Raw genomic sequence first — 18,042 nt, 5'->3', positions numbered from 1 at the left:
GTAATCTAATCAGTCAATTAGTCAACTGTTTCTTCCAAACCTTACCATGTGCCACATTTCAAACTTACTCAAGGATTGTGTCTTACGTATTATCATTCAGTTTTCCAAATCTAGAAAATGTTTTCCTTGTACGTAGTTCTATCTGAGAATAAGATCAGGTTTACACCCTGGCTTGTGGATTTGAAGAAGCCTGTTCCAGAAGCCAGGAAGGTGAGATCCGTTGTTCTTCTTTGCTGTAACCTGCTCATCATCAATTAGTGAGCTCAAATACTGTCTCATTTTGAATTCACAGCCCATGTTCCCTTCATGGGGGCCTCAGTTACCTCAATACAAACCCTCATCTCAAGGCTTTCTCTCAGGAGCACTCATCTGTCAAAATGAACTTGCTGCAGAAAGTTGCTGACGTTATTTTCATAACATTTCCTCCATCACGTTGTACTTGGTCATTTCCACTCTGCTGCTTTGGAGCACTCTTTATCCTTGAATTGTGCTTCTTAGTGTGTTGCTGACTTTAAAGAAATGGTTTCTAAGGATTAACACCGGCATCAAATTCATTTTACTTAAATAGGATAACCTATTTACGTTAAGTACTTTCTGACATCACAGCTGTGACATTTCAAAAAAGTACTTAATTCACTGTAAAGCTCATTGAGATATCCTAATAGCTGTGAAAGGCGCCACATTAATGCAGGTTTGTTACCTTGCTCTGTTTGGCATATGGTGCATTGAAGTATGAACTGTATCCAAAGGAGTGAGTGATCAAACAGCATCGGACAGTACTGCCCATGGCAAAAGTCATTTTGCACGGGGTGCTGTAACCTATGACGGGCAGCATGGTGGCACAGTGGTTAGCACTGCTGCCTCACAGTGGCAGGGACCCGGGTTCAATTCCAGCCTTGGGTCACTGCCTGTGTAGAGCCTGCGCGTTCTCCCGTGTCTGCGTGGGTTTCCTCCGGGTGCTCTGATTTCCTCCCGCACTCCAAAGATGTGCGGGTTAGGTTGATTGGCCGTGCTAAGCCGTCCCTTAGCGTCAGGGGACTTGCAGGGTAAAAATGCGGGGTTATGAGGATAGGGCCTGGGCAGGATTGTGGCCGGTGCAGACTTGATGGGCCAAATGGCCTCCTGCTGCACTATGATTAGGCTGCAATCCCCAGGCTGTGATGTTTCCTGCAAGAGACAAGCTTTCTTTAAAGAAGTGAAGGTTTGAGCCTTTTTTCTCAAAACCCAGGCACGTATCCAAAGATGTGCGGGTTAGGTTGATTGGCCTAGTGTCAGGGGGATTAGCAGGGTAAATGCATGGGGTTACAGGAATAGGGCCTGGGTGGGATTGTGGTCAGTACAGACTCGATGGGCCGAATGGTCTCCTTCTGTACTGAAGGGATTCTTTGATTCTCTCCCAATAACAGGCCAATAATTCAGGCTTGAATTTACAACAAAACCCTCTTTTTTTTACAAACCGAGTTACTGATTGAGAAGGCTGGAATAAATGAAAATGTGAGTGAGATCCTTGCACTGATATTTTATGACTAAACAAAGGTTCATATTTTGTGAAAGACCCGTTTGGCATAGAACAAATTCAGAGCTATATGAGGAAGATTCAATCCTTAGAAATTTCTACAGAGATGTTTGTGAATGCTGCTCTTGGACTTTCTTAAGTCTCTGTATTTTATGGAACGGCAGGATTTAGGGTTGAGGGGGTCTGTGGAATCTTGCTGAGGTAGGGTGGATCTCGCTCCTCGGCTAGACAGCCAGGGAAGGGCCAAAGTGGCTCATGACATGGTGGCTGCGGGGACAGGCCTGTAGGGGAGTCGGACGCAAAAGCAAGGGGTGGCTCAAAGTGACCACCCCTCCTTCCTGACATCAAATCCTTCAATCAGATACTAAGTACCCTTTGGTAAAGAGCCCCCTTCCCCAACCCTGGGAACTGACAAGCTGGTGACAGGTCCACTTGCAGTTGGCAGGACGAGGGAATTAAGTGGGCTTTAATTGACCATGAAGGGCCTTGATTGGCAGTGGAACGGGCAATCATGAACGTTCCCACCCAGAACTTGATTTGGGCAGAAGCGGGAAAGCAGCGGTGTTTGGTTACCTCACCAACCTGCCCAAGTACATACCCTTCCCATCTCCAAACTCACCAACTGCGAGAACACACAATTCCACTGGACGGTTTGCACAATGGCCATTCAGCCCATGGAAGCTATCCCTTTTCAGACATGAAGCTGTTACAACCAGCTGGATTTGAGAGTTCCTTATGTTTTCTTCTTTAGTATCTCGCTAGAAGATCTTTGGAAAAATATTGTTGTCTTAAAATTTCTTTACATTTACCTCCATGTTCATTTATACCCTATCCTGGCTTAAATTGAAGTAAGATTTATCCTACTTGTGTACAATTTATTTTTTGCACCGTAATGAGGTTTCTTCTTAACCTACTCTTTGGGGTTTGTAGAACTTAAGTTTCCATTAGCTTTTCTCAAACTCCTACACCAAGGATGCTCTCTTGCTCTTATTACCCTCTCTAACTCACGCTTATGTTTGGAATTAGACAATGGGATTGCCTAGTGTGATCTATAGAGTGCTCATTGTGAAGACTTCAGCGCAGATTCTGGATGTGTTACTTTTCCTCCTTAAAGGGAAAATGCTCACGTCATTTTAGGTTTTAACTGGTAGGGTTGAAACTATGAACAGACAGGGGACGAGGCTAGCCCATTGTACTTGGGGGTGTGCTGACGTCTGCAATCGTGGTTTCCCCTGGGTTGAGTGAGCGATCAAGGCAGCCAATGAGATTAAACAGAGGCTTTACCTGATGCAATTTTTATCAAAGCCAACATGGCCTTTTGGCTAAGATGAGTGTATAAGATTTTGATGGGTATAGATAGAGTGAATGCAGGCAGGCTTTTTCCACTGAGGCTAGGGGGGAAAAAAAACAGAGGGCATGGGTTAAGGGTAAAAGGAGAAAAGTTTAAAGGGAATGTTGGGGGGGGCTTCTTCATGCAGAGAGTGGTGGGAGTGTGGAATGAGCTGCTGGATAAAGTGGTAAATGTGGGGTCACTTTTAACATTTAAGAAAAACTTGGACAGGTACATGGTTGAGAGGGGTGTGGACGGATATGGTCCAAGTGCAGGTCAGTGGAACTAGGTTCGGCACAGACAAGAAGGGCCAAAATGCCTGTTTCTGAGCTGTAATTTTTCTCTGGTTCTAAAGGTCAGACCAAGCCCTGTCAGCTTGCACCCTGTTTTGGCCAAACCCAAGATGGGATGTATATCCTTGTCTTGTCAGCTTGGATCTGGTTTGTCTCTTTGATTGGATCTAATTGGCTTTATTGATTATGGATAAGTTCACAAGAACTGGGAGCAGGAGTAGGTCATCTGGCCCATGCAGACATGGAGAGAATGTGCAAACTCCACACGGACAGTGATCCGAGGCTGGAATTGAACCTGGGTCCCTGGAGCTGTGAGGTAGCAGTGCTAACCACTGTACTACCATGCAGCCCCAGTCCATGTGCCTAAAACCTTTGCCTGGACTTTAATCCTCCCCTCTTTCTAATCATTAGATCATTTGGTTCTCATTTCTGTGCTAACACCTGGAATTGGACAAGGCTTGATTGTGATGCAAGATTCCAAAAGTCAAAGCAATGGAGTCCTTTGGGAAGTAGAAAGTTCCACACCAGGATAATTGAATGCCAGTTATTACCGCCCCATTTAAAGTATGTTCTTGTGGCATGACAGACAGAGCTTAGTTGCGTGCTGATACCTGGTCTGGTCACAGTACCAACTAATAACCCTGCCATTATTGTTCAACTGGCGTGTTCATTCATCAATGAATTTGACATAATAATAGGGCGTGCCTGAAATACTCGCTCAACAGGCCAGACAGCGTCTGTTGAGGTACTAACTGAATTCATCTTTATAGTGGATGATGTTTTGACGATACACACATGGTGAGATGTTAAGCAGAAAATGATTGTGTAAGTTTAGCCTAATCTCTGCCTTCATTCTAGGGCAGTTACCCTTCTCGTTCTGCCATTTCTTACACCTCTCTTGTTTATTCACTCAAGATGATGAAAAATGAGCCATCTCCCAGGGTTTACGGCACACATAATCATTACGAAGATCTCCCACCATCTGTACACGAGAAGAAAACAAAGGTAAGGTTACACATTAAATGGCAACGCACGGTAATGTGAGACCAAACGAAACATTTTAATCACTACAACTAAATCTTATAAAGACTCGATTTGCTCTGATTGTGATCCTGTGTCGCCAACATGTGAAAACTAAGACCATGGACGCATTTTAAAAAAGAACCAGACGTCAAGGGTTTCAGGCAACTTGTGTTAGCTCTCACTGTTCCGGATTTCAAGCATTGTATGAAAAGCAGAAGTGTGAAAGGGATGTTGGAAACAAAGCTGGCAGTAGTTGAGAATGAGATAAAATCTATTACAATGGACTGAGAGAATGTTTTTGCAAGGCTGTTGATCGAAACCAGTGCCAAAGCATCAGGATTCAGTGGAGTGTAGTCCCCACCAACTACTCCAGCTATCACCACATCATAGGAAGACTGTGACTGCATTGGAGAGGGTGCAGAGGAGATTCACCAGGACATTGCCTGAGATGGAGCATTTAAGTTATGAAGAGAGGTTGGATGGACTTGGGTTGTTTTCGTTGGAGCAGAGAAGACCTGATTGAGGCGTTCCCGATTATGAGGGGCATGGACTGGGTGGATAGGGAGTAGCTGCTCCCCTTAGTTGAAGGCTCACCACCGAGGGGACACAAGTTAAAAGCGAGGTCTGGGGGGGATTTGAGGAAAAGCTTTTTTACCCAGAGGGTGGTGATGGTCTGGAATGCGCTGCCTGGGAGGGTGGTGGAGGTGGGATGCCTCACATCCTTTTAAAAAGTACCTGGATGAGTACTTGGTACGCCATAACATTCAAGGGTTTGGGCCAAGTGCTGGCAAGTGGGGTTAGGCGGGCAGGTCAGGGCCTTTCATGCATCGGTGCAAACTTGATGGGCACTGTGGTATCCTGTAATCGAAGGCAAATCACAGCAGATGCTGGAATCTGAAACAAAAACAAAGTGCTGGAAAATCTCAGCAGGTCTGACAGCATCTGTGGAGAGAGAGTAAAGCCAATGTTCTGAGTCTGGATTAAATGTTCTGTATAAGATGATGAACGGGATGGATAGGATAGAGGTGGAGAGACTCTTCCCGCTCAAAAAAGACAGTAGGACTAGGGGGCACAGCCTCAAGATAAAGGGGAGGCGGTTTAGAACGGAGTTGAGGAGGAACTTCTTCACTCAAAGGGTGGTGAATCTCTGGAATTCTCTGCCCGTTGAAGTGGTGGAGGCTGCCTCGCTAAATATTTTTAAGACGCGGGTTGATGGGTTCTTGATAAGAGAGGGGATTAAGGGTTATGGGGAGAGGGCGGGAAAGTGGAACTGAGCAGCGACAGATCAGCCATGATCTTATTGAATGGCGGGGCAGGCTCGAAGGGCTAGATGGCCTACTCCTGCTCCTATTTCTTATGAGTTTTCATTAAAGCTGATAGGTGGCTCTGGCTATTAGTTGTTTCCATGATGTAGCCTGCAGTAAGCACTTCTCAGGCAAACCAAGAAGGCGTTCACACGTCACTGAAATGCCATTGTCTTCAGGTCAAACCAAGAATATTGTGTTGGCATTGGGGCTGCAAAGGTCCTGAAATCATGCAGTGCCGAGGAATTATACTTCCACTTCCTGGATGATTTTCCTGGGAGTGGAGATTGGCCAGTGTAACATTTTTTCCCCCCAGAAAGGAAGACAAACCAAATCAGATGGGTGAATATCCTACATCCTAACTAACATTCTCGCTGGATGACGAGTTCTCCTGGAGTTCTCCGTCTCAGAGGACATCCGTCTCAACAAAGAGACAACAGTTGGATGTAGGGAGCATATATTTCAAAAAGTACAATTGTGCTAGCCAAACCTGAGTGACTAATGGAGGAAACAGACATGGTGGGTGGCACGGTAGCACAGTGGTTAGCACTGCTGCCTCACAGCTCCACGGTCTTGGGTTCGATTCCCGGCTTGGGTCACTGTCTGTGTGGAGTTTGCACATTCTCCTCGTGCCTGCATGGGTTTCCTCCGGGGACTCTGGTTTCCTCCTCACAGTCTTAAGATGTGCGGGTTAGGTTGATTGGCCATGCTAAGAAATTGCCCCTTAGTGTCCAGGGATGCGTGGGTTCGAGGGGATTAGTGGGTGTAATATGTAGGGATAGCGGGGTAGGGCCTGGGTGGGATTCTGTTTGGTGTAGACTCGAAGGGCCTCTTTCTGCACTGTAGGGTTCAGTGATCTATAGCTGGGGAGATTGAATAGATGCAGCATACTTTGCTTTTTGAATAACCTTTGAAGTACTATAGAATTTAGAATTCAGAATTCAGTAAAGGAGGACCAAGAGATTGATTAAATGGCGAAAAATAGAGTACGAGAGTAAACATGCAAGGAACATAAAAGTGGACTGTAAAGCTTCTATGAGAAGGGACTAAGTCGGCTAGGATTATATTCACTGGAGTTTAGAAGAGTGGGAGGGGATCTCATAGAAAATTATAAAATTCTAACACGGTTAGACAGGGTAGATTCAGAAAGAATGTTCCCAATGGTGGGGGAGTCCAGATGCAGGGGTAATAGTTTGAGAATAAGGGATAAACCTTTTAGAACTGAGGAGAGGAGAAATTTCTTTACCCAGAGAGTGGTGAATGTGTGGAATTAACTACCACAGAATGTAGTTGAGGCCAAAATGTTGTCTGATATTGAGAAGAAATTAGATATAGCTCTTGGGGCTAAAGAGATCAAGGGATATGAGGGGGGAAGGAGAGATCAGGATATTGAATTTGCTGATCAGCCATGGTCAAAATGAATGGTGGACAAGCCTCGAAGGGCAGAGTGGCCTACTCCTGTAAAGGTATCTAAATAGTAAAAGGTTAGTGAAGACAAATGTAGGTCCCTTACAGTCCAAAATGGCAGAGCATTTAAATGATTACTTTAGTGTTGTCTTTACAGAAGAAGACACAAATACCTTTCCAGAAATGCTCAGGAAACAAGGGTCTAGTAAGAAGGAGGAATTCAAGGAAGTTAATATTAGTGAAAGTGTAGTATTGGAGAAATTAATGGGGCTGAAAGGCAATAAATCCCCCGGACCTATTTACTTCCCAGGATACTAAAGGAAGTAGCCGTGAAAATAGTAGCTGTGTTGGTGGCCATCTTCCAAAATTCTATAAATTCTGGAACAGTCCTGGCAGATTGGAGGGTGGCAAATGTAACCCTGTTATTTAAAAAGGGTGGGGGTAAGAAAACAGGGAATTACAGACTGGCCAATAGCCTAACATCAGTAATAGGGAAAATGCTAGAATCTGTTATTAAGGACGTGATGACAAGATACTTAGAAAATATCAACAGGACTAGACAACATCAACATAGATTTATGAAAGGGAAATCATGTTTGACAAACATACTGGAGTTTTTTTTTGAGGACATAGTTAGTAGAATAGATAAGGGAGAACCAGTGGGTGCGGTGTATTTGGATTTTAAAGAAGCTTTTGATAAAATCCCACATAAGAGATTTGTGTGCAAAATTAAAGTGCATGGGATTTGGAGTAATATATTGGCATGGACTGAGAATTGGTTTGCAGACAGGAAACACGGGAAAGGAATAAATTAATATTTTTTGGAGTGGCAGGTATTAACTAGTTGGGTCCCTCAGGGATTAGTGCTTGGACCCCAGCTATTCACATTTGGATGAGGGAATCAAATGTAATATTTCCAAATTTGCTGATAACATAAAACTAGTTGCTGTTGAGTGACAAGGAGGCCAGAAAATCCCGCCCAGAATCTTTTTTCCACAGTGGAAATATCTAATGCTTTTACACAGAGTGGTAGGTGCACTGCCAGGGGTAGTGGTGAAGGCAGATACCATAGAGGTGTACGAGGGGCTTTAGGATGAGAGCATGAATATGCAAGGAATAGAGGGATACAGACCAAGGGCAGGCAGAAGCGAGTTGTTTAATTTGGTGTTGTGTTTGGCACAACATCGTAGGCCGGTTCTGTGCCGTACTGTTCCATGTTCTACCTTCTCTTTGCAGTTACTGGTTGTGGTTCGCAATCCTAAAGACAACGCAGTGTCATATTATCACTTCTATCAGAATAACCCTTTACTGCCCAATGTCGGATCCTGGGATGAGTTCTTCAGGAAGTACATGGCTGGAGAAGGTACACATTTTGGCGACTATTACTATTAAGTGTAACCTTTTCAAGCTGCATAATTCTTTATGAATTTTAATCAGCACCACTCCCTACTCTTCAAAAAGCTCACCTTAGGGTATAGGTGTGTGCACACAGTTGACAATCAGGCAACAAAAGCCCTCTCCACCCAGTGAATCTCTCACAAAGAACATTGAGGGGATTAGGAGCGCAATGCATGTTCCTTGGCATTATCATTGATCGTTTCTTTATTCAATGAAAACCCAAATGTCCCAATTCATTCTGACTTCTTCTCTCCCAGTACAAAAGACAATGCCGGGTGGGTGTCTGGCAGGCTAGCCAATGAGCCCAACATCTCAGTTTGGTCGCCTGCCACTGTCCTCCTGCGTAGAACCCCATCAACATGATTATGTGAGTCATTAGCACTGCTGCCTCACAGCACCAGGGACCCAGGTTCAATTCTGGCCTCGGGTGACTGTCTGCGTGGAGTTTGCACGTTTCCCCCATGTCTGCGTGGGTTTCCTCTGGTTCCCTCCCACAGTCTGAAAGACGTGCTGGTTAGGTGCATTGGGCTAAAATTTACACCCCACCATGTACCCGAACAGGTGCTGGAGTGTGGCAACTAGAAGATTTTCACAGTAACTTCATTGCGGTGTTAATGTACGCCCACTTGTTATAATAGTAAATAAGCTTTAAAAAGCTAATGAGGCTCCCAGGGCAGAATCTATCTCCTGCCATTCCGGTCAGTGGGACGAGCGCCGCCGGAGCTGTCCACCACATTATGAGTCTCAAAATGGGAGAATTCCACCCAGAGTGGGAGTTAAAATCATCCAAGGCTGAAAGTTTTTTAACAGCTGCCTAACCATCCCCCCACCCCACACCCCACACCCCTCAGTTAATATTGACGCACGTACATTTAACTGGGGAAAAAAAAAATCAAAAGTAGAAAATTCTTTAATCATATAAAATCCACTGTTAGGAGGTGATATGTCGCAGACTGTTTTGATATTGGTGTGCTTTCACCTTGGAGGAAGAGCTGTGGCAACCCTCCCAAAAATAAACATTGCTAAATCCCCTTAATTCCCTTGATGTCCTTGTCCTTGCTGTCTGTTGTAACCTCAGCTTGAACTCTCTCCTTTTTTTGAAGTGCCTTCCAAGTTCCCTGGGCCCCTCATTATGTAGCATATTTATCTTCCATTTTCCTCAGTAAATCTTCCACTCTATATTATTAAGTTCAACCGAGTTCATCCAGCTCCTCAATGTCATTCCTGTATATGGGGAGTTCCAAATACCTCCCCTCCCCAGTCTAGCCGGACACCAGGGAAATGCTTGTCTGGTAGATGATCCATTCCTTGCATCCATAAATTGTTAACGTTGAAAAGCAGCCATCCCTAACAACCGCCTCAAAGGACTCGTTGTCTATTTGAAAGAAAATCTGAAACTCAAAGCTACCCTGATTATAAGCGTAGGGACATCTAAAAACACAAAGTTATGTGAGCGTCAGAACTGGAGCTGTGGTATGTTATGATGTAGCCTGGGAATGAAGACAGTAGCCCAGAAAAGTCTGAAGAGAAATACAGATCTTGAAGACACAAAGAAGAGGCAAACAATCTGGAGGATTCCACATGCCCCTAGCTGAACATTTCATTTTGAGTGCTTCCCAGTATTGTGGAATCTACAATGAACATAATTTTTACATTTTTTCATCCTGTGCTAAGCTCAGTTAGTTTTAAATCAGATTGACTTGAACATCCAGACTGGTTGTCCCAATGGACTGTCAACTGATCCACAACCTTAACTTTACGAGTCAACATGTTCCTCTCATTCAATTGCTCATCAGATCTGGAGTCACACTGGGTGCTGGTGGGGAGATGGAAACCACAGGTCTGAGAAGAAATCCTTGCACCCCAACTGTTCTCCTTGCACGGGCATCTTCTTGAAGAGCCTCCTCCCATCCCACCCCTCAAAGTACTTGTAGAAAGGTGATAGCTTAGTGATATTATTGCTAGACTATTAATCAAGAATTTCAGCTAATGATCTGGGGAACCCGGGTTCCAGAGCCCGGAGTTAATCTGGGATTAAGAGTCTGGTGGTGACAGGAAAACATTGCCAATTGTCTGAAAACCCAACTGGTTCACTAATGTCCTTTAGGGAAGGAAATCTGCTGTCCTTACCTGATCTGACCTACATGTTGATTTGATTTATTAATGTCATATGTATTAACATACAGTGAAAAATGTTGTCTCTTGCATGCTTTACAGACAAAACATACTGTTCATAGAGAAGGAAACAAGAGAATGCAGAATCTAGTATTACAGTCATAGCTTGGGTGTAGAGAAAGATCAATTTAGTGCGAGGTAGGTCCAGTCAAAAGTCTGATGGCAGCAGGGAAGAAGTTGGCTGGTACGTGATCTCAGACTTCTGTATCTTTTTCCCAGTGGAAAAAGGTGGAAGTGAGAATGTCCAGGGCGTGTGGGTTCCTTAATTATGCTGGCTGCTTTGCCAAGGCAGCAGGAATTGTAGACAGAGTCAATGGATGGAAGGATACATTCACGATCTTTTGTAGTTCCTTGCGGTCTTGGGCAGAGCTGGAGCTGTACCAAACTGTGATTGTAACCAGAAAGAATGCTTTCTATGGTGCACCTGTAAAAGTTGGTGAGAGTCATAGCTGACATGCCAAATTTCCTTAGTCATCTGAGAAAGTAGAGGCATTGGTGGGCCTTCTTAACTGTAGTGTTGGCATGAGGGGATCAAGACAGGCTGTTGGTGATCTGGACACCTAAAAACGTGACGCTCTCGACCCTTTCGACTTTGTCCCCATTGATATAGACAGGAGCATGTTCTTTATGCTTCCTGAAGCTGATGACAATCTCCTTTGTTTTGTTGTCATTGAGGGAGAGGTTATTGTCGCTGCACCTGTTCATCAGACTCTTTATCTCATTCCTGTACTCTGTCTCGTCATTGTTTGAGATCCGACCCACTACGGTGGGGTCGTCAACAAACTTGAAAATCGAATTGAAGGGGAATTTGGCCACATAGTCATAGTTGTATAAGGAGTATAGTAGGGGGCTGTGAACACAGCACTGTGGGGCACATGTGACTCCAGAGCCACAGCATTGTGGTTGACTCTCAACTGCCCTCAGGCAACTAGGGATGGGCAATAAATGCTGGCCAGCCAGCGATGCCCATGTCTCACGATGAATTAATGAATAAATAATGATGGGGACCTTGGGTCAACATCAGTGGTAACCATCCCAAATCAAGCCCACATCCGCCTGATCATTCCAGCTGAACTCACACAGTGAATAATACAAAAACCAGATCTTAAAATGGGCCAGGCCAGATGAAGTGGTGATTTCTGGGTGCACTGTCTGTTTCAGGCCTCACTCTCCTCGACCCACCCGGATATGTAAACACGGACAGCACTCCCGCTGGACAGGGTGTTATTATTGTGTGGCATGTTTACATAGCCAGTTTCCAGTTTAATTTATATTGGAAAAATCTAAAGGACTGAAGGCTTGTTTTAAAATAAATTATGTCTATGTGCCCCATTCTGATATCTCTCAGCATCAAGCCAAACTTCACCTTCTGTCTACCAATCATCTTGGTTTTCTATAACCAGTCTCCTGTCCATTAACTCTGTCCACACTTCCCACTGTCTTGGAAAAACAGCCAGCATAATCAAGGACCCCATGCACTCCGGACATTCTCTCTTCCATCTTCTTCCATTGGGAAAAGGATACAAGAGTCTGAGATTGCATACCAACTGACTCAAAAACAGCTTCCTCCCTGCTGCCATCAGACTTTTGAACAGACCTACCTTATAGGAAATTGATCTTTCTCTACACTGTCAGTATGACTGTAACACTACACTCTGCACTCTCTCCTTTCCTTCTCTATGAACGATATGCTTTGTCTGTATAGCACACAAGAAATAATACTTTTCACTGTATACTAATACATGTGACAATCAATCAAATATATGCAATACTGTGGGACTTCATTTGTTTTGTTGAATCACTAATTCTAGGCAAAATTATACTTTTAACATTTTGCTGTTGTTACTTTAATAAATGTGATTCACAGGTTTTAGTCTAAGGCACACGTACCAATCAATTAACAACTCTGGTAATACACAACAGACCCATTTGCAAAATGCAAGTTGCATTTAACAAGGTTAACATGCTACATCACCAGATATTGAGTGAACAGGGTTACCTGTCTGTTTGTGGGCAATGATGAACATGTATAAGAATGATTTTTGATACTGAGCCTTTGATTGTGTGACTATGCCTTTGATTAAGATTTTTCTCTTTGACATTACTTTTTCCATCCTTAAACCAGTTGGCTGGGGCTCCTATTTTGATAATGCCCTCATCTGGGAGAAACACATTGATGATGAGAATGTGATGCTTATCACATATGAAGAACTTAAAGAGGTCAGTAGAGATTCTTTATGTCGAGATGCAAAATTAATATCATACACACAAGACTCTTTTTCTTGCCTTTTATTGATTACTGACAATTACAAGAGAATTATTGCCAAGACTAAAGGTTGCTAAGTTAGACAACTGGGGGCAGTTCATAGAAGGAGCAACCTTAATTTTCTCTTATAAGGAGAAAACCCTACTGGTTGTTGTGTAGCAACTTTGTAAATGTGTGTCTGAGAATTTTCTCTATTTCTGGTAGAAATTCTCATTTTAACATTTTCCGATAACTAATTTGAACCAATATGTTTATGTTACAACACAGAGAGTATGGGAACCCTTAGGCTTTTATCATTTAGTGTCACGCATGCAAGATTAAAAACAAGTGACAAATTGATCTAATACTTCATGTTGCCCGAGCAAGATGGAAAAGTTAGAAAGGTTGGATTAAGAAGGGAGCTCAGATGGAACCCAAAACGGTAATAAGATTGTAGAATATCTGTAACGACTTTAACCAGGTAATTGAGGTGGGTCTATTGGAATATGAACTCCCTGATTGAGGGCCAAATTGATGGGCTAATCAAGGATCCTCTTCCTTTGTACTTAGCCAGGCGTGTCAGTTCCTCTGGGACTCGTAGCGCAGACTGCTAACTGAAAGCACTCAGTATGCTGTTGTCAGACTTGTAAAGAAAGGAACTATGCCTCTGAGGACTTATTACAATACCTTTTGAGGGTAGTTGTTGAAGCAATCAATATACAAATGAATGCCATAAGTGAATCGAAATATTTCAGTCGAGAAAGGGCTGGGTAACTGGAATTGATTTGTATAAAAAGAGGCATAGAGTGGGAAACTGCAATCTATTGAGGGGGGGAAATCCAGGACTGCTGATGCACTGCCACTCCTGCCAGTGTTCTCCTCTCATCAGAAATTAACCAGAGCCTAACTAACCGGAAGTTCACTGTGTCAGAAGGTCACGACCCTTGATATGGGGTGATGTATTACTGAGGGAGTTTATCTTTATTGTTTCGCAGAGTTTGGGCATCACTGGTGTGAGAAACACAGCTCACAGTCAAACAATTTAGTCAAGTCAAGTTCTGAAGGAGCAAGATTTTTATTTAACGTTCTTGCAAGACCGGGTGTCCAACAAAATAGGCACACCTTACATCGATTTGCAGCACATTTTTATACTTTTTTTACAAGCATTGTAATGGCTTTGCAATGTGATGTTCTCCCCTAATTGGTGGTCCCTGTCCCATCTATGTGTTGTCATTCCCCTATTGGCTCGAGGTGCCCCAAGTTCCCATCCCCTCTACTCCCCATCTAACCATGTCTCCTGTTATCACAAGAGTGCATTAGTAAACTCATCCATCTTATCCAACACTGTTACATGTCCAGTTCAGATTGGCGGTAATCAATCCTTTGCCAACTTAGTCACTGCTGTCCCGACTATCTCAGTGACCTTTTCCCCCTTCTATGCTTAGTTGTAAAAACAACACATCTTGCAGACCATTTGCTTTTTATAACTTGGGCCTCTTACATTCCTGCAGGATATGGTGTATGCTTCACTGCCCATCACATCTCTGATGTTATCTCCACATCACAGGCAGTCTTTTTATTATCCCTAAGTATTGCTGTGTTAGCAGCATCGAACCTTATGTCCTATGTTTGTGACTAAACTCACAGTTGTTTCCATAAAGTGGGTTATCAATGTGCCTGACTATATCCAATCTATTTAACTTTAAGCTATTTCTCTATGCTTTACAGATATATGTGTTACCTATTGCTCACAATTCCCCCCTTTTCTTTTTAACTTGCTGTTAACACATCCATCCATCCTCACATTTCAAATTCCTGGAGCATTTGTTCCGCTATTTTATCTACTTCATCATCCAGTTCATTTCCAATTTTCAATAAATTCATTCTCTCTCCATGATCTACCGTAGACATTTTCTTTGTTAGTGTTGTTTCAATAAGCCTTTGGACCAGTCCCCTTACACAGGGGATTATGCAACATCCCACGGTTATCAATATTCCTGCCATTATTATTAAGGAAGTTAGTACTGACACCACTATTCCTTTCCATTTTCCAAACTAGGACTCTAACCAGTCAGTGAATACGTTGTTTACCCCAGAGTTTTCTGCTATTTCCTCTGCTAAGTTGTTAGTTCTCGTAAGGCTTGGGTTATAGAGCCATCAGGGACCGTATTATTTGGGATAAAGGTACAACACTTTCCCCCCCAACATTACACATACACCTCCTTTCTTTGCTAACACCATATCCAAGGCCATCCTATTTTCCCACGCCATTCTACTAGTGGCGTCTAGTTGTTCTGCCAACCCCCTGACAGCATCCCTGGTTTAGTTAATGAATCTCTGTTGGTTATAATATATATATAATTTATCCAATCTACATTCTTATTTATTGTTACCCACCAAAACAAGGACTCAAACCCAGCTGTAATCTGATTCCAAGCTTTAAATTCATCTGGAACTCCCCGAGGCACTCCTATGGGATCTAGATATATCTTTTCATCAAAAGAAATTCCTATCACTGATCTCTTGTTTTTCCTGATCCTTTTTGATTCTTCAAATGCCAGGGTAAATGCTATAGCCAATTGGACAATTGCACTAGGGAGGTAGAGTTGGCCTTAGTACCCTTCCTCCGCAATACCACCATATATCTGCTCTGGGGATTTTCAATGATGAATAGTTCCCTCCCATTCTGTTCTCTGTAATGCTCCTGACCTCTGAGCATGATTCTAACTCCCCCATATTATGAGTTAACTCTGCCCCTTGTCGGTTCACACATGAAGTGTGATTTACAATAGCAGTGAGAAACTGAGGGGGAGTTTTTAAGTTCTTTGCTTCCACGGGAGGGAACATCAGGGATAGGGATGTGCAGTTCGGGTTGCCCCATGCTTCCTTTTCTTGATACAGGGCTAACATGCACTCCATACCTCTTCTGTCGCGTTTCCATCCCAAAGGGAAGGGTACTATTTGGCCCACTGGCCTCCCAGACGCACAGGCATAGCAATTGCTTTTATTTAAGCTTTTTACAGTGTATTTGACCCATTCTACCCAGGCATTAGTCTCCTCATACCCAGTCTCTATTTCAAGGATTTGTTTTAGGTTGTTTACTTCTACCACTCTTACTGCCCTTGGGTCGTTTTGGGGAACCTTATCATTTCGGTCGGGTGTTTTCAAATTTTTATCTACATAGATTCGGAAACATTTCAATTTGCTATCTTTTCCTCCCTCTTTTACCCTAATTCCAAATACTGCCTGGTGCAATTTTTGGTCCCTGGTCCAGTTACCTGTAAAGAAGGGCCCACCAGCTATGGAGCACCGGGAGAGGTTCTTAGGATCTAAGACTGGACCGCTTATTTTTTTCGGTCCATTTGGTCCCTATAAGATTGTATTCCTTATCTAGGCATTCTGATCTTGGCTGCATATGTTTCTGATGAAGGGATATTATGGAAGGGAGTTTACCCCAAGGATACTTTCCATCGGCATAAAATTGTAAGGATTCTACCGAATATTTTTGCTGGCTCACCAGATCCCCACATATTACCAAAGAACACAGGTCTGTCTCTACTACCTGTGTTGTAGTGAGATCCAGAACCGTAACTGAGCTCATAGTGTTTCCCTTGTCCTCTTCTAACTTATCTGAATTATATCCCATACTTGTAAGTACTCTCTGGGACAAGAGGAAGGAAAACATTATCCAGGTTACCCCTTCCATTCTATCCCTTTCTCGTTACCTTTTAGGAGAGAACTTAATTCAAAACAGTTCCTTTCCTGCGCTCACGCAGCTACTAAAAATTGATTATTTAGAGTCTTTTAAATTTCAGCTTCAAAGGTTCTTCAGTCAGTTTGACCATCCACGTGTTGGAATTATCTGGAGGTTTTACCAGTCCCTTGATTCTAGTATGATGTGTCCACCCCTTTTCAGCAGTCCTGATTGCTGTCTCAGTTGTTAGGAGTGCTTGATATGGTTCCTCCCATTCCGGTTGCAGCTTAGTTTCTTTCCATGACTTTACCAGGACCCAATCTCCTGGTTGAATTGTATGTACCGTGAAGTCGAGGGGTGGAGTCTGCGACAATAATCCTTGTTTCCTAAGGGAGGATATAGAGGAGGACAGGCCCAGTATATATTTCTTTACAAATTGATCATTCATTTCAGGAACCGGTAACTCCCTGACTGCCCCCATATAAGGCAGTCCAAATAGCATTTCATAGGGGGATAAACCCAAATCCTTTTGAGGAGGTGTACAAATACGCAAAAGTGCTATTGGTAAGCACTTAGTCCAAGGGAGTTTCGTTTCTATTATCAGCTTAGATCCTCTGTCCACTCTAAAACATTAGGTTCTTCTTCTAACAGTTTCAAATATAGTTGTTTAGTTTTCTGTGCGTACCCTTCGATCCACAATCTACAGTATCCTACTAATCCCAAGAACCTCCTAAGTTCCTTTTTAGTCCGTAGTATATTTAGATCTAGGATTCCTTGTATTCTTTCTGGATCTATTCTTCTCCTTCCCTCACTGATTAGGTGTCCAAGGTATTTAACTTCCTTCTCTACGTACTGCAGCTTTTTCTTTGACACCCTGAATCCCTGTTGTCCCAGAAAATTCAATAAGCTATTTGTAGCTTCTATTACCTTTTCCTTTCCTCCTCCTGTTACTAGTAGGTCATCTACATATTGTAGTAACGTGATTTCATCAGGCTTTTTAAATCTTTCTAACACCTGCTCTAAGATTTGACCAAAAAGATTTGGTGACTCTGTGAACCCCTGTGGGAGCACTGTCCACCTGAACTGCTGTTTTCGTCCTGTGATAGGATTTTCCCACTCAAAAGCAAATAAGTCTCGACTTTCTTCCGCCAGTGGGCATGTCCAAAATGCATCTTTTAGGTCTACTACACTGAACCATCTGTGATCAGGAGGAATCTTGCTTAATAAAGTATAAGGATTAGGGACAACGGGGTGTCGCGTCTGCACTATCTGGTTCAGGGCCCTTAGGTCCTGTACCAGGCGGTACGTTCCATCAGGCTTCTTTACAGGCAATATAGGGGTATTATAAGGGGACATGCAGGGTTCTAGCAGTCCATCTCTAACCAATCCTTCAATTACTGGCTGTAATCCTTTTTTTCCTTGCAAAGGTATAGGGTATTGCTTAACACACACCGTCTCTCCTTTTTTTTAAATTTATTTGCAGAGGAGGAACGTCTAATCCCCCTCGGTTTCCCTCCCCTGCCCAGACTATCGGGTCTATTTGCTGTTCCTGTTCGTCTGTTAATACTGCCATGGTTACTGTTAATTGGTTCTTTTCTACTCCAATTGCCAAACCCAATTTAATTATTAAGTCTCTGCCTAATAAATTACTGCCAAC

General features: G+C 43.2%; 1 protein-coding gene across 1 annotated transcript in view; it reads left to right on the top strand.

Moving 5' to 3' along the window:
* The window catches only part of sult6b1 (sulfotransferase family, cytosolic, 6b, member 1), a 51,022-nt gene that overhangs the window by 10,503 nt on the left and 22,477 nt on the right, over window positions 1-18,042 (top strand). The window contains exons 3-5 of the mRNA XM_080200740.1: window positions 4,055-4,144; window positions 8,110-8,236; window positions 12,572-12,666. Of these exons, the coding sequence (XP_080056866.1) occupies window positions 4,055-4,144; window positions 8,110-8,236; window positions 12,572-12,666 (312 nt within the window). The remainder of the gene's footprint in view (window positions 1-4,054; window positions 4,145-8,109; window positions 8,237-12,571; window positions 12,667-18,042) is intronic.

The sequence above is a fragment of the Carcharhinus amblyrhynchos genome, chromosome 12 (genome assembly GCF_965287045.1).
Source record: "Carcharhinus amblyrhynchos chromosome 12, sCarAmb.v2.hapA, whole genome shotgun sequence".
Lineage (NCBI taxonomy): Eukaryota > Metazoa > Chordata > Chondrichthyes > Carcharhiniformes > Carcharhinidae > Carcharhinus > Carcharhinus amblyrhynchos.
This window is presented reverse-complemented; position numbering and strand designations above follow the sequence as displayed.